Raw genomic sequence first — 22,613 nt, 5'->3', positions numbered from 1 at the left:
AAACATTAATTTTTCTTAGACAGCATTAAATGGCTTCAATTTGTGGACTACACCACTGATGATTATGTCAGCTAATGGTTTTGTTTACGTTTGTGGCAAAATTTTGCCCCATAATAATGGTGATATTTATGGTGTGGCAAAAATGAATGCCCCTGAAAACTGTTTGCTCATTGAAAAGGTCTGATTTGACTGACTTTGAAGGTAGTCAGATGTCAGGTGTCCCCGGCCCGATGAAAAGAACAGTCTGAGGAAGCAGTGTGGCTCGCTAGGTTATGTACTGCACTTTCACCTGAAAGCCTCCTCTTGCGGCTCATGTCAGAGCCAGTATAGATACTGTAGTAACTATAGATTCCAGTTAACCATGACCACAGATCTGACAGGTATGCAAGCGTTCAAAGGTTCATGAGTTAAAATGCTGAAGTCTTTGATGAATTTTTGATGGATGAATTTTTAATACAGGTCGACCTTTTTCCTTTGAGGCTGCATGCTAGATTAATTGATAAATAGTGAGACTGAGCAATGTTCGGATCTCCTAAGCAAACAAGTAGAAAAATCCATGAAAATCTGCCATCTGACTTCTCAGATGTACTTGAAAAAGAAAGAAGAAGGTAAAATTTAATGTGGCTTTTGATTCTCCTTTCCTCTTTTTTTGGAGGTTTTACCCTCACAAAAGTACTCCTCTCTTTCAAACAGCATAACTGTTTTTTATTAGTCTTTAAGTTCTTGTACTCTCAGTTCAGAAACAATCTGTGTGAAAAAGAAGTCTGTGAGTAGGACAGCAGTAAAAAAGACAGGCAAAGAAAGGGAGAAAACATCAACTCAAAAACTTGTCTCAAAAGGAAAAAAATGCCCAAACATAGCAAAATACTGTGTAGAAATGGGAGGTAAACAACTTAACATACTTTCAGTATCAGTTTTTCAGAACTATTTGAGTTTTAGGGAGTTGAAGAGGATTTTTTTCTTCTTTTATTTCACATATACAGGAACATCACCTCTCTTGCTTCATTCTTTTAGACTCAACTTGTACCTGCTATACTGAAAAAATATCCAGTTTCTTGCATATTTTTGAGCTCTCTAGAGCATAACATTTAGAAAAACAAAACAATAAGAAGAACCCTTGATGACAGGAGGCTTTAGGCTCCTGCTGCCGCCATTGGTGCTGCCTGACTGGCTAGACTGGACTTGTCAACTGTAATATGTGCAATCATGTAGTACAGGTTACTCTGCTTTACTTCCTCCATCTTTCCCCCAGTATAAATCTTTTCTTGGAGTGTGCTGTTGTTCAGATGATTATCCACTTGAATTGAACACTGTTTTTGAGATGTCACTATTAACGAACACTTTGGAAAAGATCCTCAAATGTAAGAGTCACATAGAAGCAAAATAAATAAATATTCAAAATAATTGGGTCATTTCTATATTGATGCTATTCCATTCTTTGAACTTCTAATTAAGTGTAATTGTCCTGTGAGATCAGTGAGATGAAAACAGATTTTTATAGTCCAGAACATGGCCTATGGGTGGGCACCTACCAGTGGCCTTGGACATTATCTTAATGAATCGCGCAGGCATTAAGAGTCAGCTTTTCTATGTATCCATTATTACAAATGGGCTTAACGTCCCTCAAACGTCCCTCATTGTTTGCACTGGTCAGCCTGAAGCCCCAGGAAAGGTTCTCCTCAAGAATTTTTGCTAAGTGAGGGAACAGGTAAGAGATTAGTCCTGTAATAGATCAGAATCTGCAAACATTCATATTAGTTAAATTATCACATTAATCCACTACACGGTGTTGATATAAATACAGAAATTAAGTAAAGAGGTTATTTAAAAAAGGGAAGCGATCTAAAGTTGATTGAAATATAAAAATGTCCAAAGTATGACAATACTATGTTATGTCATATTAACACACAACAAGGTAAGAACAAGATAAGAGGATCTTTCTAACATATCTCATACAGATTTGCCCAAATGCACACCTGTGGAGTCAGGAGCAGCATAAATTTATTTCTGTATGTAATACTACAACTAAAGTCAATGGCAAGTAAGCATTCTTCTGTTATTTGTATTGGAAAACAATATGCACAGAAGGACATACATAATTGAAAGTCTCTTTCAGGAGGTTGATGGGGTTGGATCACTTAGCTCCCGTCCTCCTCTTTTTTCTTTTTTTTTTGTCACAGATTCATTGTGTGCTCTAATGTTGCACATCCTTTCCATATATTTGATTTCTTTTCTGTGAAATGGATATAACATCCATCTGACTGCGTTCTTTGGAGAGTTGGATAATGTTTATAGTGGACCTTTTGATCCTTGAATTTAAAAGACTAGACTAATATAAAAATACACCCAGGCATATTGCTTCGTTCTCTATAAAGCTTGTTGTAAACATTATTAGATATTGTTGTTATTTTTGTACTGTATCTGGTTTTGCTGCTACTAATCCGTGTTGTTGTTAGAGGCTTAAGAAATTCACTAGTGGTCGATAACAGCTGAATTAACAAGTGTGATATTGTTTAGTATTACAAGAAAAAGTGCTCTGTTCTGGTATACTGTTGCATTTGTGAAGTTTCTCCTGAAAGCAGGAAGGATTTCAATAGAATTATCAAAAATACTGTGCATCCTTTGTGAGAGTTTGCCATACTTCTCTGCTTGTAGTTAATGAAAATGAGCAAAAACTATGACGGCACACTGCAGACAAGCTGTCTGTTGGCTGGAGCCATTATAGCTGGAGCTCAGCAGCCCGTCTGTCCCTCAAACCTTGTTTTATGGCCATCGTCCCCAGTCCAATCTCTATTTATGACAAGTACAGCAAGGGTACCGTAAAACCCTGCCGGCGCTGTTACGTGGGGCTGAGCAGGGAGAGACCGACATTTCTGAGAAGCCTTGCTTGGCGGGGAGATTGCCTGTGTCAGGCTTAAGGGAACAGCATAGGTGAAATATAAATGCAAGCTGCCTTTCTAACACTGGGCAGGCAACTCTGTGATATATCTACTTCCAAGCTATATTTTGAAATTACAGATAGAAATATTTGTAACCATGACCGTTCCCCTGTTTTCATTCAAAACGCAAACTCATGGAATTAGTTTATTTCACTGATTTTTACTGCCCAAACCAAGACACAGAAGCGAGGTACTGATATGCTAAAAAATCATTGCTAATATAGGTCAGTACATCTGTTGATATGCTGTAATATGTTTGATTGCCATTATACTCTGCAAAAATTAGGAGCTGTGATTGTTCCATCTTTAAAGTGACAGATGATGATCTGCCAGACATGTGGAGCTTGTGGGTGTGCACACAGATATGGATGCATGTATATGCTTATGAATATAAAATATATTAAATGATGTGAAATAAAATATGAAGCAGGTTATGCTTGGAATGACCACAAGCACAATGAAATCACAAGTGAGTTATGAGTACCAATAAAACTTTTATGCAACACCATATTATCATGTCTTCTGCATCTGCTGTGTTTTCAATAGAAAATCTACTTTAGAAATGTTGTGTACACCATTTTAAAATTGTATGGTAATATTTATTGTACCCTTTCATCTGTAAAAAACAGACCCCTTTTGTATCAGTCCATCTGGAAAGCCCCTAAAAGGAAAAATAATATATATTTTAGAAGCCTGCTATCTAAAATAGCATTACTTTACTAGCCATTAAATATCCTGTTTATATGGTACTGCATCTCTGAATTATCAGGAGCTAGCAGCTGGAAACCTCTTAGTCTTCTTTAGTGGACTCAGTATATGGAAATTCTTTGAGAAGTATGTTCTTAAGGGAACGCATGAAGTTTTGCTATTGATGATGACATCATCTGATATCGTACGGTGATGCACTCTGATCCAATTATCTGAGCTCCTTCCCTTTCTCCACAGAAGGCAGAGGGAGGAATATTTGTATCCCTTGGGTATACTTCCCACTATTACTTTCTTGTTGGTACTATGGATAGCATATGTACATTTGCTTGTCTGTTGGAGGACCTTCTCTATCATGTGAGAGCTCTCACATGTGTGGTGCTTGCTTTCTTGGTGCTTTCTGAATGTTTTTGAAATCCACTTAGTAAACATGGGTATAGTTTCCCACATTTTTGTTTTTCTCATTAGCAGGACACCATGTGGGTATTTGTAGCCCGATACCCTAGTAAGTTAACTTACCAAGAATCAACTCTAATCCCAGTGCCGTGTGACAGAATGTAAGATGTGTTTTGCTCCTGTGCCAGCACCACTGCTTTCTGTTGTGAGCTTCACAGCTCTCTTTTCTAGCATCCTCTTGGGATTATCAGTGCCAGCACTTTGTTCTGTTAGCATCTGATGATGGAGCTGATTTTGCCTATCAGAATCACAGGTGCCAGAGAGTATTAACAGTGATGTTTAGGCCATATCTAGGGAATTCCTGCATCCTGCTGAGGAAATCCCTGCTTCTAAATTAAGGACCCATTGTACCAGCATAACTGTAGTGTCCAACACTATAAGAGTGTTTCCCTAGTGGAATTATGTAGAGTAGAAGTTAGGACTTCTGTGCACATTTCGACATATACTGTTTGTAAATTTAGCTTAATGCACTGATGCCAAGAGGAAAGTGCTACAAGCTACAAACTCCTTGACCTGAGTCACTTGGTGAAGCTTCCACAAATGACTGGGAGGAAAAACATGTTATTGATAATACTATTTCTCAGGAGTTTCTTTTGTATGTCTATTATATCAGCTTCCCATCCCTTGTACTTCGGGACTGTTTTTTATTGTAAAAGGTTGAATACACATAGGTGGCTTTCAAAGGATGCTGTTTACTTGCACAGGTAGCCTCGCTTTTCAGCTTAACTGACTGCCATTGTAAATTGTTAATAATACAGTAAAGTATTACATATTTTTCTACTGCAATATTTTACTCAATTTCAGCAATCTCCTGAACCCTATACAGGACTTGTAAACTGTGGATTCAGTCTTTGGTGTTACTAAGGAATATTCTATCACCATTCAATTTCTGACTTTTCTTCAATTTCAAAAATTGCTGGGATCTGTAATGTTTCTGATTTGTTTTACTAGGGATCCCCAAAAAGCCCCCTTCTTCCATAAGAATTTTCCATAAGCATAATCAAGTGCTTTGGAAAGAAGGTGTGAACCACTTGGTGCAGACTTTCATAACAGATCTAGAATCTCAGCTCTTCTGGATTCTTCAAACTTGATTTGGGGACTTGAGGTCCTCAACCTCAGCTTCTGGAGAAAAAAGTGTGATGGCACGTAGTAAAGGCCATCCCTTGCGCCCTGAAAATGAGCTTTCACTTGCAAGCAATTGGGCAGAGAAACTTACCTGCTCTTCCTTATGTTACTGTTGTGGGAATTTAGCTTGTATTAGGGTACCTTACTGCACTGAAATTAATTAGACGGTTCACACCTCACAGAGCTGTGCTTCCAGGTTTCTCTATATACATAAAATATTTCTATCAGCTATATTTAATGCACCTTTTGAGGGATTTTACACATCTATGAAGGTATGAAATTCAACAGAGATGCATCCTCAACAAGCATTGTGAAATTTTATTTTTCAGGTACTTTTCTCCTGGAATATAACTTACAAATCTAGCTGCTAGCTGTCTATATAGAGTTCATAAAGACAAGTATGTACTTTATTGTGGGATTCAGTAGGTTCCTTACCTATGGGTAAGGATGTGCCATTTCCTCCCGTACCTTTATCTCACCATCCCTATTTCTTAGCCAGGCTGTATTTTTAGATATGATTGCTATTAGTATAGAATTGTGTAGGGAATATAATTTGTTAAGCATTCTCAGAGAAGTGTGATGGAGGGATTTAATTTGTGTTTTAAGGGCCCAGCTGATCTGCCCTTTCAATTCTGAGGTGGCACAGACAGGCAGAAAAATGCAGCTGGGTAAGAATATTAAAATAAGAGACACTGAAGTTTAAATTATTTCCCAATTAGAAAGATAGTTAAGCAGAGGTCTCAGAATCATGGTATTCGATACGTGTGCCTAAATTCTACTATCTACTTCACATGCCAGAGTGCTTTTGTATATCTGGCTGTTATGATTTTTTTGTTGGTAAAATCCAGGGTTTCAGGAAGAGCTGTGGAAGCTTATGAGAAGCGTTTGCTGTTCCGTTATACATTGATTGAATTCCAGCTCTGTTGTAAACCAATGACTAGTTAATGGAATCGTGGCTGCAACTTCATCAAATTAATAAGTAAACAAATGAAGCAAAGGGATTTGTGATGAATAAGAATAATTTCTACTCACCTTACACTGATTGGTAGACACCCACCCTCAGCATCAGCACCAAACACTATGCACTGAGACAGAGGTCTGGTCAAGCTTATCATATCCTGAGTTGAATGCTCTGTCTCAAAAAAAAAAATAATATCTGTTCTTTGTATTATCTACACATTGACTCCTAATCTTTCGGGAAGTATTGTACATTTCTTTGTCCCAAACCATGCAACAAAAAAAGTTAGTTAAAAAAAAAAAGTGCATTCAGCAGTTTTACACATATTAAACAAATAGGCCAGGAAGTAAAATCCAAGTTACCTTTAGGTGTTGTGTATGGGTGGTAGCAAGTGATGCAATAGGACTAAATGAATGTCTTTGGATTTCCACCTGTTCAGTGTAATGCAGGAGGTCCTTTCTGTCCAAAAAGTTGTCAGGCTGGCATGTATGTGGTAGTGAATTACAATCAGACATGTGAAGCACATAACTGTGTTAACTGCTTGCTTCCCCCGCTGACAAAGGTTGCTGTTCCCACAGCAGGGACAGCTGAACCACTCAAAAAGAGCAGCTTAATGAAATCCAGGAAGGTTTACATCATTTCACCAGACTTAAACTTCTGTGGCTAAGAGGTCACTGTACAACCTGTTTGGTCATCTTGGCTGCACCGCAACCCCTGCCAGAGGTAGCACACACTTCAGTCATCTACTTTTAACCTTCTTTTCCCAAGAGTCAGAGTTTGGCACAAATTTAGACAAAATTGGGTACAATGAGTCAGGAGAAGCAATGACATCTAGGCAGATAAACTCCACATACACAGCATTCTTGGGAATCTTTTCTTGCAGCTGGCAGCAGAGAAAGGAAGGGCAGGCTAAAAAGAAAGTGGCTGAAATGAGTTAGGAGTAGTCAATATGTTGGCTACCACTGAAACTCAAATATTATCATTAGTTTTAATCATTCAAAGACTGGAGTACCATTAAATATATCCTGAAGTCTGTACATCCATACACAGCAGCATTTTGTAAATGTAGTAATTTGTACAGAAGACCAGCAGTGAAAAAGCAAATTGGTTAAATGTGACAGAACGCTAATATTGATGAATGTCCTACTTTGTTTATTTTCTTTCAGTTTACAAGCTTTGAGGAAGGAGAAATCCCGAGATGCTGCTCGCTCTCGCCGGGGAAAGGAGAATTTTGAATTCTATGAGTTGGCAAAGTTGTTGCCACTGCCTGCAGCCATTACCAGCCAGCTTGACAAGGCATCCATCATCCGACTTACAATTAGCTATCTGAAAATGAGGGACTTTGCTAATCAAGGTGATCCTCCGTGGAACTTGAGAATGGAAGGACCTCCACCTAATACATCAGTAAAAGGTATGGAATAATATGTTGTATAGTATCGAATATGGCAGCCTTTAGTAACCGCTAAATTGAAATTTTTACCATCATCCTTTCTTCTTTCCCTGCATATCAAATCCTTTAAAGGGATACAAATGTGGAAATCTGAGGTCTGCATGAGAAAGACACCATGTGAAGGTGAAATAAACCTCTTATTTATTTTTTTTATTTAACAAGGAACCTATTGATGTAATTATTACAGCTGTATATCTTCTGGGTGACATAGACTAAATTGTTTGAAGTTAGCCATTGCTTTGGTTTAGTGTTTTATATAAGGATGTGTTTGAGAGGAACATGGCATTATTTCTTGATTTGAGGATTCAATATCTTAATTCTCTGGCTAGACCTTAAAGGCAGAATCATGTATTCTGAAGTTTGAAAGCATCACATCAAAACATTTAAATCTTCATATTAGAGAACAGGATTTTATATATCATCTTGTAATGTGTATAGAAATTATTTTGACTTCTCAGCCCGTAGGCATCTGTCAACATTTCAGCCAAAATAGACTGTTTTCAATATTAAACACCCTCTTTTCATGCTCAAACAAGCAGTTGGGCAGGAAAATCAATGTTTTAGACATGAGTTGCCACAGAAGTCAGGTAACAGAGGAATCGGTTGTTTTAGAGGCTATGTGCATGTTGGTCCTATGTAGTGTTTCCAAGGACTTCTGTAAACTGGTCATTTTTTTGTAATTTTTTTTATTTTTACTCATGTTACTTATGTAGATGAGTGTGATCTTGCTGTCTGATAAGTATTGTAAAATAGAGAGCAAGCTGCGTTAACAGCAAGAACTCAAAGTTACCATAACCTGGGAATTTTGGTTGTCCTGGCTTTGACAGCACAGAAAACTACGCTGTTTTATTTTAGCTACTGATCTCACATTTTGGAGGAAACATAGTTTGGAAAGAGGCATATGAGATTTGTGCACTTCAGTTTTTTTCCGACACATGATGAAACTTAAACTCAGTCTACACTAAACTGAAAAGACTGTATATAGCATGAGGCAAAAGAAAAAAATACCTTTAAGGGTGAGGGGAGGAGGGAGAAATAGAATCTTATTTATCAGCCCACAGCTGCTGCTGAAAGTTTACTGGTATTGACGGTGCAAAGGCCTTTTACCTGCTCTTCCATTTAAAGGAAGTAATATTAGTTAAGGAAAGTTATAATTTTCAGTGGACAGAGATAGACATGGAGGGTAAAAGCAAAGGACTTTCAGGGTGATGATTTGGTAGCTGGACACATTTGCGTCATTTCATATATTTCATTTATATTATCTGCCACATCATATATAATTTTCAGGGAGAAAAAAAAAAAAAAGTAGTAATTACATCATCCAGAGCATGAGTATAATGTGGTTCATCAGGCTTCTGATGTAATATGCAAAAGTTCCCCATTTTTTCAAGATGAGAGTTTATTCTCAGGCAATTTAACAGTGTTTCAAGGTGGATGTAAAGTGAACTGCTGTACAATCTGTGATCTGTCTGTTAAAACAAATAATTCCTCCCAAAATTCCTGTTGCTAACAGACATACAGTGCTTCTACAAGCTGTCCTGTATTATGGAAAGTCTGATCTCTGCAGATCTCTGTGTATGTTTTTGGAGTATCTGGCTGGTGGGTTTTTTTTGTTGTTTTGTTTTGTTTTGTTTTTCATTAACCACTTGTGGAATATATACCTGAATATTCCTTTTTGGGCACAGATTCTAATGAAGAAAATAGTTTAGAGGGAGAACGAAACCTTATTCTTAGACAACATCATAAATACTCTGGCCTAGATTAACACGTTTCTCACTACAAAAAAAGCTAGGTAAACATTTAATGTCTTTCACCTTACCTGATAAAATAATCCTGCTTCTCCACTGATCTGGTGATATGGTTCCCATCCCTCTAGGCATAGGGGTTGTGGGGAGCTGGGGAAGGGGTTTTGTTTCCCCCCACCCCCCTGTTGAGTACTTAGCTTTATATTAAGTAGGATTGCATTATTTGTGTTCAGTATATCAAAATAATGCTTGAATAAACAGTGTTTCATTGTACAAGAGTTTCCCATAAGCAGGTTTAACTGTATAGTAGAGGTATATTTTATTACTTCACCAGTTCTCCTTACACTGAAACCTGTTAACACATTCTGATCAAACATTCATGAAATTACATCAAAATAAATTAATTTTCATTTATTAAGGTTGGGTTTTGCTGCTCTTGAAGAAGTTCATATGGAGAAACAAGCTCACATAAATAGCTTGCAGCTTCACATGAAGTATGGTTGATAATCCTACAATAAAACACTAGACCTTATACTTTGTGTGTGCCCGAGCAATCTTCTGGATAGACTTAAAGGTATTTGGAAAATTATATCAGAGGTATTTATGTTGCGTAGCCAACTGCTTCCCTGCGCCCCGCCCCCCCTCCCCCCCCCCCTGCCAAATGTGTTTGTTGGTCCTGCTTTTTTAATTGTAAATTTTCAAAGGTTAGTTTTACATTTGTCCCCCTGTACTATACAGCAATTTAATAATTTTATTTTAGTATTCCAGGAAGGTCCTTTTCTATGCCCTGTATTTATCACAGCTTTTCTTAAAAGTCTATAAAACCTGATGAGTTTGTTTTCTTATGCCTTACTGTGTAGCGATCACTACAAGTTGTTCTTGCAAATGAACAGTCATGTAACTCCATATAATATTTTCAGAGACAATTACTTCATGTAACTATCTTGAGCAGTTGGAAAGTAACAGATAGTTTTCTCCATTATTTTAGAAATATCTGTATTGTTAAAATACAGATCAAATCTACAATGAACATTATGCATTATTCAAGAAATGACCAGGCATTCTCAGCACTGTTTCAGCTAAATAACTGATGATTGTAACCTTTAAAGAAATCTCATTGTGGTGACTATTGGTAAATCATTTCTCCATTCATAGTAATCTTTATTTAGAGGCTATCTAGAAACCATTATATCTTTTATTAATCTTAAAAGCAATAGCCAATGATTTGACATTTGCTAAAAATGGATAAATTTTCCACCTTCTAATACAGCAGGCTTCAGTCAATTTTTATTCGTACATTGTCTAAGGCTTTCTTTATGTAGGAAGTATTAGTCCTTGTAAACAAATACGCACACAAGTTATAGCAGATGAATTTACAGATTACAGTTCTTAAAGACCAGGACATGATTCTCGTATGGCAGAAAATAATCAAAAAGTTATTTAGAGTCAGTAGAAATAAAATGGTTATTCTTTACATGCTATATACAATATGTTATGAATATCAGTACTATTCTGTTTCAGTCCCTCCAAAAGTCTTTGTTTGACTCCCAGTATTTAAGGGGTATGTTCTGAGGAGAACAGCAAATGAGCTGCTGATCAATGTTTTGCACCCAAAGGTGAGCTTTTTGAAAGTTCTGATCTGGTAATGGAAGCATTTTTATAGTCTGTACTGTGTGCTCAGCCAGTAAGTGGTGCTTTCCATGGCATAGCCCCCTTGCGCGTTCTGATTGCCTGACCCATGCCAGACCCTTCTGAGGAGTGAGAACCTTCATATTTTGAAATATTTTCTCCAAATGATTGACTCCAAATTTCTTTATATTTTTAGCACAGACTGTTGTTGAAAGAGTTCAAAGATCATGCAGTTTTAATGTTTTTTTTCTGCTACTCCATAGGTGTTCTTACCAAGCCATATTTTCTTCCTTTTTCTTCAAATAAAGAGAGGAAGGGTGGGGAGCAGTATGAAGCACCGTGATGTTCTCTAGTGTGCTGAATGTGTTTGGCTGATGTAAAGTCATGGCATGTATTTGCTTTTTGGGCATCTTTGGGACACTGGCACTGGTGTGTGACCACTGTCACTATAAAAAGAAGGCTCATGACTCTGTCTTGAGCACCAGTCCCAGCATTTGCCATTAATGTTACTTTTGAAGCAGCAATTAAATCCAGTAGTCTGTGCCTAATTTTACAAACCCTTGTCCTGGAAATTTGCCATGATAGCATCAAAATAGTTATTAGATTTTCATTCCTTTTTTGTTGAAGTGAGGTGTTCATTTCTGTCTTTGGAGGTACAAACAAGTGTTTGTGCAAAGCCATGAGTCTAATTTCCTGCCAAGTGATGTTGCATATGGAAATTAGATTACCTAAAACAACTTCGGGCATGTCTTCTCTTTGTATGAAAAAAAAAAAGTGATTGTGGGATTATCCATAATCTCAAGGTATAAGTGAGTTTATCATGAGCTGCTTTTTTTAAAAAAAAGGGTTTTTTTAAGCCAAATCTTTACATTTTATGCTACATAAGTGTAATAACCTTACTTATGTTCTGCTGTAGTAGAACAGGCGAATGAGAGATTCTAGCTGAGGAGTGAAAAGGACTTTGGTAAATAGTACTGATTGACTGGTAGATTGTGTGAAGAATGTCACTTTTAGTTTAGCCATCTGTACTCTTAGTGTTACATGTTCTCCCATTAGGTAGTTTTACACATCTGTGTTCTGGAATTAATATATATCAGTATAAAAAGAAATCAGATGCTGTCAAAAGTGTTTGTGGTGAACTCAAGTTTTTCTTGTCCAAATTGTTCTTGTCCAATGTAACTAAATATGCCTCTGACACGTTGCTTGCAATAAAAGCATCCAATGTTACTTCAGTTCTGCTGTGGTAATGACAAAAAAAAAAAAAAAAGAAGACGTTGTTTTGGTAATCACAGAAGAAAAAATTAAACTTTAACACAAAATGACACCTGTTGCCTTTAAACTTGCATATTTTCCAAAGGATCCATTCTCAACATAAACAAAGCATGTAAGCGTAGGCTGAAAATGAAGTCTTATCGTATTATGGAACTTGGTGCTGAGGAAGTAAGTCCAGAGCTTTGAATTCTCTGGGAAAGAAAATAAGCGATAATGATAATTGGAAAGTATGGTAATTGTTATCCCAAATATCAAGTGAGGTTACTTTCATTAAGTATCTTTTTCTGATAATTTTTATGCTGGATATGTATGCATTTTTTAGAGATAAATAAATGGTTCTCTTCTGAATGTTCTCATTGTGGAAACCCTTAGATAACATTACCTGTTGTTAACCTTTCATATTTTAAACTGATAGTTGTCTTCAGAGCAGGAGAGGCAAGATAGTACAAGCTTTTCTCTGCCGAGCCACCCAGGCCTTCTGCTAAGACCAGTCTTTGCTTCTGAACCGCCACACAATTCTATCTGAGGGAAACCCTCTATAGGGGCAAAGAAATAAGAATTACTTTCTTCCTCAGTGTTTGTGGCCGAAGACATTGGTTTTCACTGTTAGACATGAAAAGGTGCATGAGATGAAAACAACATGGCGCAGGTGAATTGGCAGTATTGCTTGTTATGGAAAGGTTCTCCGGATCTGGCCATCCCGCTTGGTGTGGAACATCTGCCCTTGTGCTGGACAATTCTAGGTAGCCCCGTAATTTATTTCTCCCTGTCTTGCAGGTGTTTTTCTTATGAGAATCTGATTCTTGTTTATGTGTAGGCCACTATAAAGTGCTCTGTGTGCCAGTATCAAACACTGATTGTAAACATAATGTCTATCCATTGTAAACCTGTTTATGTGGCCATAGGGGCAGTGCAGCCATAGGAACAGGTAGCTTAGTCATCAACCTATTACACAGGGTAAAGGAAAAAGCGATTAGGTGTGGTTTGAATGTAGGAAAGGAGTGCTGGAAATTTCAGACAGACAGTGGTAAAACATTAATGTTCTTTGTGAGGATTATTGATGGTTTTCTAGTATGAAAGATGTGGAAGCCAAAATGAGGTAGCTCTGTTTGAATCTCATTGTGATAGATAAGATGAATTGAATACTGGACTCAGAGTTGGTGGTTGCCTAGTGACAAGTGATCATGACCTGATTGCTTTCAATCTCTGCAAATGGAGGAGGGTGCCAACCAATATACTCAGTGCTTTTGAGGGACTAATTGACTAATGGAGAAACTTATGTGTGAAATTGATTGTGAGGAAAAATGTTGATGGAAAAATTAGAATAAATGTTGACTAGAACTCAAATTATGAAACTGCCATCTTCTGTGCACCTTAAAATTATAAAACTGCATCCTTTTTTAGAATGGAAGTGAAATCAAGTATTTGAAAAAAGATGTATGTATTTATGTAAAACTTTGGGAATAAAAGGGAAATACATAACAGTTAGGATAAACTAGACTCTCTTAGGTGCAGGAAGTTTACAAAGACAAGCAGATAAATTAAGTAAAAATCTACCAGGATTAGAAAACTGAAAGAAAAAAATTGGTTTATTTGTATTAGAAATGGGAAAAATTCTGGCAACAATATAGGCTCATTAGCAGTAAGGTACGGTAAAACTTGTGGTTGTAGCAAAGGCAGGGGAGCTTGATACAGGTTTCTTCAAGTGCTTGTCTGTGCAGAATCCATTCTGCCGGCCTTTATAGCTCAGGTTACTGTTACGGCAGCGTTCAGGGAGCATATGCAATCATAGTCATCAACAATATAAAAACTTGGGGAGGAGAATTCTGCTGCCAGAATTTATAGTTTGGTGGACTTGGCAGTGTTAGATTTACAGTTGGACTCAATGATATTAAAGGTCTTTGCCAAACTAAATGATCATATGATTCTATATCATATGTCTTAATCAAAATGGGATTATTATAGCTTGTTGTGGATTTTGTTGTCTTGCTCAATCCTCCTTGTTTCTCTCTCAAGCTTCCCATGCAAAAGTATTCTGCTTCTGGAATTCAAATGCTGGAGTCCCAAGCGTGAGGCTCCAAGAACTGCCTGCTGTGTGTTTGAGTTGTACCCGTACATGATGAATGCTATCTCTATCTTTTCTGCTGGGGAAACTAGGAATCTTTCTTTAGTGTCTGAATCAAACTTTAAAAGTACTTGAAAAACAAAAGAGTATAATTCTTAGATGTGCCAGAAAAAGCAGATCTTACCAACAGAGCAGGGAAACCCCTGACATTACAGTAATACACACTGGCCTTGCTCCACAGCAGTCATCACAGTTGCGTGTTGCTTTGGTAGGTTACCTGCCATGGTATAAGCAAGGGACTCTGAAACTCTTGGGCATCATCATCGTGAATCCCAGCTTGCTGTGTTTCTCAGATATTCCAGAACTGTTGAATAAATTGTGCGCGTTCTTCAGACAAGGATTGGGTTACCTCTGATATCAGCCTGATACAGTTTGCAGCATCACCCATTCTTTGCAGTGGTGGTGGTGTGGCGGTTGCGGTACTGAGCTGTCTTAGCGTCAGAGTAGTTGCAGGCAAAATATTGGGAAAATTCCTGCAATAAAGGGATAAAGGTAAGATCGTGTATTTTTTCAGCAAACATGGGTAAAGGGACAATAATTCTTATAAAACAAACACAGCTTAATTCTCTGAAATTGCAAGTCCAGTTAACCAGGATATGCTTTTTATACTGAAGTATTTGTAAGGCATTTGACTTACTAGTGCATAAGAATTATGATTTTAAAATACTGGAAGAATATTGTATTGGCAGAACCAAGCGAAACACATTAACTTTATAAACTGATTGATCTTGGAAAGTAAATTGAAGTGAAAAGTACTATTAGGAAAGAGTTTCTGTGGTTTCCTGCAGAAAGCACTCTGGGCATGATCTTCAATGAACTGGCAATAAACACGGCACAAGTGCTGATTTCAAATTTGCAAACTGCAATGATGTTTGGATGATAAACAATGATCTATGCCGCTCAATAAAGCAAACCTAAAATGTGTTTATTTCAGTATAATGAAATGAAAAATATTATTAAATTTTTATAATGATTATAATATTCATATTTATATTTGCTGTCCTAAACTCCAAGCTACAGGTTGTTCCCAAGTAGTTAATTTTGTTACAAGACTTCGAAAGGTTTTGGTTTTCTTGAGATGCAGAACAGGAACAACGGGAAAACATCTCAAGTTCAGCTCTCCTTTTTTGCATGAACAAAGGCATAAAAAGAACCTACCTGATCCTTCCAGTTCTGCTAGCAGAAATGATAGAATGTTTTAGTTTCCTATGGTGCTTTATTTGTCTCGTAAAAAGTTCTATCCATCACTTCTGTGGAGACACACATTTACTATTGGTAAAAAATTAATACTCTTTCTAAAATGTTGTCAATCAGATGTCAGTCCCTGGAAGAGTTGTTTATTGCTAGAACTCCACACCTTGCATCTTAACAATTAGCTAGGAAAACAACCAGACAGGAAGTGTTTTAAAGAGCAAGGAAATAGAACAGGCGGCTTGCATGACTTTGCTCTCATTCCCAGCCACTACTGTATTTCCATTCTATTACACTGCATTTCACCTTCCTTTTTCTCTTCTTGGGCTGTTACATTGACTTGGTCGTTTTTGCATTTTCATTATGTTCTTTTAATACAGTGTATTTTTCTTAACCATTCTTTGTTTTTGAGTTTTTAGCTGGAACACTGAATATGGATAATGTCTTCCTCCTGTATGCGGCTTCCAGCGTTGACTCTCTCTTTTTTGTAGTCCTGCATTTTCTTCTACATGTTTGCATTCTTAATGCAGTCTTGGTAATGAGGGCAACCTGGAGAAGAATATTAATATTTAAAAGAAACCCTAAATAGTTTTTAACTTTTCAATTCATTCTATCTTCCTTCGATGGGCCTGCCTTTCTGTGCACAATAATCCTGTGTCATTCAAAATCCACCCCCGAGTTGAGAACATACCTTCCTCATTCCAGCTGAAAGATGGTGGGTGTCGTCATTATAATTCATGGTTGAGAACATTGATGATATTGGCTAGCAGGTTTTAGCAACAGCACAGGCTTCAGACTTGCAGAGGTAAATATGTCAGGAGGAGAACAGTGTCAACAGTTGTAATGTCTCCAACCTTGGCAAGGATGGTAAAAAACATCAGGGAAAACTTTCAAATCCAAACCAAGCTAATTTCTTGTCATTATATAATGATACGGATTTTTATCCAGTAGAAGTTTCCATGTAAAAGTCAGTGTCACAAAAATCCAGTTTTCCAAAGCTCTTAATAAAATGTTTCCATATGATTTTTACATGCATGTCTTATGTTGCATGCATTAGCTCCAGGTGGTCTTTTTTAGAAGCATGAATATCTTAAATTGTATGTGCAGTCTACACAACTTTTTCAAATAATGCACATGATGGGGTTAGCCAATTACAGATGTGCAATAAGTCCGGTGTGCCAAAAGTGCTTGTTCTGCTTTTTGCTTTTAGTAATCAGAAACAGACAAAAAGTAATCGCTGCTGTAGTTTTTGATATGTAAAATGAAAAAGGTCTGTTGCTATCTGTAGATTGCAATATCTGATAGAGCTTTTGTTTGTCTTTATATTTGTCCTTTTCTGAACAGAATAAAAGTGTCTGTGCTGAAAAGCATTTTGGACACAAGCTAAAGCTTAATACTGTAGTGCTCCAGTTTGCAACTGAAAGTGGTTGAGGAATTGGATCTTGTGGTTGGATTTAACAGTTTCAGTATAGTTATCATACCTGAGTCTCCTCAGCTGAGCAGGGAATGTAAGGACATGCTCCAAGTCCTGCTAAATTCAATAGAGCTTAGCCTTTGTTTCTTCTGTTAATTTAGTTTATTGGTTTTCTGGGTCATCTGAACTTTTATCATATATCTCCAGTTGAATGGTTGCCTCTTTTAGACCTCGTTAAGTTCATTGTGGAGATAATGAATACATCTGTATGAAGAGCTAAAGAAACAAATTAACAAGCTGATAATTAATATAGCAGAGACCTTAAAAAAAAACCCCAACAAAAAGAACCAAAACACCAAAACCCACACACAACAAAAAAACCCCCCAGACACAGGTAGTCATGTCCTTATTAGTATGTAGACATGAGGGAATAAAGCAGTGTAAATGAATGGAATTTCATAATATTTGTTTCACCAAAAGTAACATCCCTTTATATCACAAGTAAAAAAAATATTTTGTCTGAAGTGAAAGAACATGCACAAACCTTTTTTTTTTTATGAAAAGAGTAAATCTATATTTCCCATCTCATATGTTTGCAGTTATATATTTATTAGTATTTTCCAAAGTGGCTGTCTCAGTATTTGGAGTAAATAGTAGTCAGAGCCCTGAAAGTTAAGTTTGAAGTATATGGATTTAATAATAATTCTTGTTTTTCTGTAATAGTTACATTGGATACCTGTGGTCAACACAGCAAGATTTAGATGTTGAAGGTAGACCCAGCAATTTTAAAAACCAAAGTGCAGTGATTTTATATCTATATAATATGCAAGTATAAACACAGTCTGACCAAAGTTTGACCACAATATCAACGCAGCTTAATTTCTGCAACTTCTCTTTGAAGCCAGAGGAAGGAAATCGAGTTTCCACCAAATCCCTATGCTCTTGTGGTCTCCCATTTCAATCAGGGATATAAAGTAGAATACAATGAATCCATAGTAAAGACTTTCCCAGGACATTAGAGAGATCAGTAAAAACTGTTTTCATTAGCTGTCTGTAATTAAAGAGCACCCTTCATAGAGAGCTTACAATTTAGAGAATGTGTAAGCCCCTATATCTATCCAAGATTGCAAGCAAAATAAGTATCTCCACAGAGTTGGGGACTTAGGTGTTGTTTTAAAATATCGAGCTCCCTTAAGACACGTCTTTTCTGTTTATTTGCTAGCTTTGAAACCAAGGTGGATATTTTTATTTTCAATTTCAAAGATTTTAGACGTACTGCGATTTCTGTTTCTAAAGAAGGAAGGAAAGAAAGGCAAATCCCTATGTAACTACTTAACTCCAGTTGCACCACAGTCATCCTTATAAATGGAGCCGTTAGAAAATGCTTACCTTAATTTCAGTGCTTGAGCACATCACTCCTTATAATTCTTACTCGCTGAGTTAGCCAGGTGCATCTGCACAAGCATGTGTGTGTTGTTACTCTGCGTTCTACTTCTGTCATATAAAAATTGGTTTTGCTTTGCTTTGCGTGGGGTGATACCACATGCAAGTACGAAATTCCGTGTCTTATTTCATGATCTGGAAACTCAGTAAATGCATATTAAAAATTGGAAAAGGGAGAGGGAAAAATATTTTTGTTCACATTTTCATACACATAGACAATTCCCAAACATTACATATAGCAAGCAGAATAATGTCAGCATTACTTCAGATTTCATAGAGAACCACAGGTGTGTAAAGGTTTAGGAAGAATCAGGAGCTGGGTTTTTTTGTTTGCTTTTTGAAGTATATATCACATTTCCACCACTATCAGAGCAACTCTACATTTATATGTCCCCTTTCAAATGTGAATTGCTGTGTATGCTAGCTGTTTCTCAGCCTCTTGATGAAGCAGAACAGTGCTGATAATGTTAATAGAGAAATTGAGGCATATACAGATTTAGGGCTAGCTTTTCAAAAGAGTACAGCACCTCAACTGGGGCCAGATTTCAAAAGATCTCTGATCCTATTCAGCAACAAAATAAATAGCCAGATTTTCAAAAGATTTCATCACTTTGGTAATCTGATCATAAGAAGCAGCTGTTAAGCACATTTGCAAAGCCAGCCAGGAGTGTCTTGTTCAATATCACGTGAGAAGTGTGTGGCAGAGCAGGGAATAGAGCCCTCTTCCCGTGTCCCAGGTCTAGGAGTCCAGTTCTTAAGAAATAACACTATCTTCATGTCCTTTGCACGAATACTGTGTTTAATGAGATTTTCATTAGGAAATTTAACCCATGTCTGTGAGGAGACAGTTTGCAGAATAACATTAAGATTTACACTCAGAAATATTGTTAATCCATTTAATATTGAACCTCTATGTTATATTGCTTTCATTAGTATCTCTTGTAAAAATAAGAAGTCCCTTCAGTATTTTTTAAAGGTCTCATAGTCCATTGCCATTTTTTTAAGTGTCACAAGAAAAAAAAATAGAGTAACTAGGTATTAAAAAAAACAAACAACCTACAGAAGCCTGGAGCAAGTATATGCTATGGAAAGTCTAGGTGTGATTTTGCTGTGGGCTTCCACCTCATACCACATTCTGAGGGCATATTGTTTATTTTTGTTTACATTTTAAATGTTTCTTTCTGTCCCTTCCTAGAGATGAAGAAATATGGTATTTTCTTTTTCTGAAGATAAATACTTTTGTTATTTAATACTTTAGCACACTATTTTCTCTTTATCCTTATATGTCAGGCTGTTTCTGCTTATTTTGTGTATAAATGCTTTTACTTACTCTTCTTGTCCTGCTCTCTGTAGTTTCTATCTCTGTGCTCTTTCTTTTCTCTGCTGTTCTTTTGCTCCACCATACTATCCTGAAAGCTTAGAGGGCAATTTCCCCCCCACCCTCAATATTGCTAAGGACCTGAGAGGAAAATTAGCAGCTCACCTAACCTCACCATACATTTTGTTTTTGTTGCTTTCTCCAAAAGCCTCATGGAGGCTGTTGATTCTCCAACAACCTCATTAAACATAAAGGAACTGTATTCTTCATACAGACAGCTATGTTGAGAGGCCATATGGCAGCCTTGAGACGAAAAGCTCCAACATTTTATGAGGTCTACATATTGAGTCACCCATCACTAGCTTGGAGTCATCTCAGCAGATGTTCCTTGGGTTAGAGGCATTAGGCAAAGTCAGTGCTCAAACAGCTTTCCAATGTGTGCTTACTGGCAGTTTTGACGTAATTTGGTCTCCAGCAGTGATGATGCCAGACAGTTAACTTGGCATGGGATGATCTTTGAAGATGCCCATATCTGTCCTGAAAGAGTTCTTATTTCACCTACCGAACAGGAAGGTGAATTTTGGAGACAGTCTCCATTCAGTCTGGACTGAACTGCACATGAAGGATGGATACGATGGCCATGAGATGACTGGTCCTTGAAGTGCAGAGCACTTGCAGAACTGTTTTGTTGAGGTACGGTGTTGAGCAGTTGTGATAAGCACCCAGTCTGACTTCTTGCAGACCCCAGACGGAGAACCGCATCCAGTATTTTCTGCATCTGTTTGAGATACAGGTTTATCTCTTTGGAAAGTATCTAATGCTGATGTAAAGCATTTAAATGATAAAGAATCAACTACATCCCTGGGCAGATTGTTCCAATGCTTAATTACTGTCACAGTGAAAAAACTGTACCTCATTTGTAGTCTTATTTCAGCTTACAAACACTGGATCTTGTTATGCCTTTTTCACTAGATTAATGAGCTGCCTACTGTCAGAAATCTCTTCCACATGTAGGTATTGTGATCCTCTTAACCTTCTTTTCAGTAACTAAATAAATTGAGCTTTCTTAGCCTTTCACTATAGGGAATGACTTTCACGAGTCTAATCATTCTTGTAGCTCTTACCTGAGTCCTATCCAATTTCCTAACATATTTTCAAGAATGAAGGAAATCACAGCTGAACACAATATTTCAGTAAGTGTCATAAAAGCCTAAAGTAAAAATCACTGTATCTATTCTAGCCTGATGTTCTCTGGTTTATCCCAGTGACATATATTTGATAATCATTTTGATGTAATATTAAGGGCTATTTTTCTTACTTTGGGAATATACACAAGTTTTTCTCTCTAATTGTAGTCGTTCTGGATTCCTTTGCTGATAAGGACAGAACAATGTCAACAGGTAGATTTTCAGGAATAATGATGAATTATGAAGGTTACCCTCAGCATTTTGTTTCAATGGCATATTTATTTCAGTAGGAATAAGCTGTAGTGGAGAGAACCGAACTTGGAGAGCAGGCACCACCTGTTGAGATTGGGGTGATCTGTGTATCTGTAATCTGGGGAAAGTGGCTTTTGCAGTTAGGAGATTGAATAGGCCAGGATAGGTACAAGTGCAGTGTTAGTTTACCTACAGAATTCAGAACATCTCTGGAAGCACACCTGTCCAGGGTTGTCTGAAGAGTTCCTTGTGCCTCCTTCCGGTCTGATACCTGTCCTATTCAGACAACTTGCATTGGCACGTTGGGTTATCAATTTTGTATCTGGACGAGAGAAACCGGAGCACAGCCAAACTAAGTGAGCTCAGGAGATCCTGTCTGAGCATGCACAAAAAGTTCCCTTCCATCCAGACCTGCCTTAAAGTCACCTCTGCATGCACACACACATTCACAATCCTGGTACTGTGTGGTGCACTGAAGTTAGGGCTCTGCAAGGAAGAGGAACTTGCTTTCTAAGAAAGCATATTAACTGGAGTCAGAATTTGTATGGAAGTAGGAAGAAAATAACTCCTCCTGAATCCAGACTTCCCTTGGTTCAAAATTGGAGTTAAGTGGACTCAGACTGTCTGCATGATTTGAGGTCAGTTGTCTCTAGTGCTCCATGTAATGAAAAGACATGAGCCTTGTCTTTAAGAAAAAGTCACCACTTCACCGCTTCAGAGTCAGGTAGTTTCTTCACAAGTGTAAATGAAGCTGCAGATTTTGCTGGTGACTTCCTTCAGTCTCTGTTCTCAACACTAAATTCTGTAACAGGCAAAGGTTTCAAGCTCTCAGCCATTTACCACTGAATTGCTTTGGGAGAAAGATATTTTACTTCCTTTTTAATCCCATACAAAAGCTGTCTCCTCAGGCTTCTAGGTCAATTCCTTTAACTTTCCAAAAATGCAGTGGCATTCAGTTAACTTTCCATGCCCAGCCAGCACCCTTTGGTCAGCTCGGGAGCAGTGGTGCTTCAGTCCTCACTTCAGAGGCTTGGGGTTTCGGCTGCCTTCAAAAATTTGGGGCAATTCCTTCTGTTCTACGCTACATTACAGGAAGCGATATCAGAACATTAGGTCTTGCTTCTGTTGTTGGTGAAGAGAGTAAGGAAGAAAAATAAAATGCTGTGATCTGAAGCGGTGTCACTCAGCACTGCCCTGCCTGGCAGCAGGCTGCCGGGAGATCAGGTGTGCTCTCAGCAGGCGGACTGAGGAGAGAACTGACTCTCCCTCTCTACATTACTTTCTTCCCTCATCTCGCATTACCCAAATAACAATTTTTCAATTTACCATACCCATATTTGCCCTGATTTCTTCCCCAAAGCTCTTTACTAAGGTGGTGTTACTCAGAACATTAGCCAGCATTTA

The 22,613-nt window shown here is 37.5% G+C and overlaps 1 protein-coding gene across 1 annotated transcript in view; it reads left to right on the top strand.

Annotated features, from left to right (window-relative positions):
- The window catches only part of NPAS3 (neuronal PAS domain protein 3), a 613,103-nt gene that overhangs the window by 177,491 nt on the left and 412,999 nt on the right, over positions 1 to 22,613 (top strand). The window contains exon 2 of the mRNA XM_056347593.1: positions 7,350 to 7,594. Within this exon, the coding sequence (XP_056203568.1) occupies positions 7,350 to 7,594 (245 nt within the window). The remainder of the gene's footprint in view (positions 1 to 7,349; positions 7,595 to 22,613) is intronic.

This window comes from Falco biarmicus, chromosome 7 (genome assembly GCF_023638135.1).
Source record: "Falco biarmicus isolate bFalBia1 chromosome 7, bFalBia1.pri, whole genome shotgun sequence".
Classification (NCBI taxonomy): domain Eukaryota; kingdom Metazoa; phylum Chordata; class Aves; order Falconiformes; family Falconidae; genus Falco; species Falco biarmicus.
The sequence above is the reverse complement of the archived record's forward strand: the minus strand, read 5'-3'. Positions and strand labels throughout refer to the sequence as shown.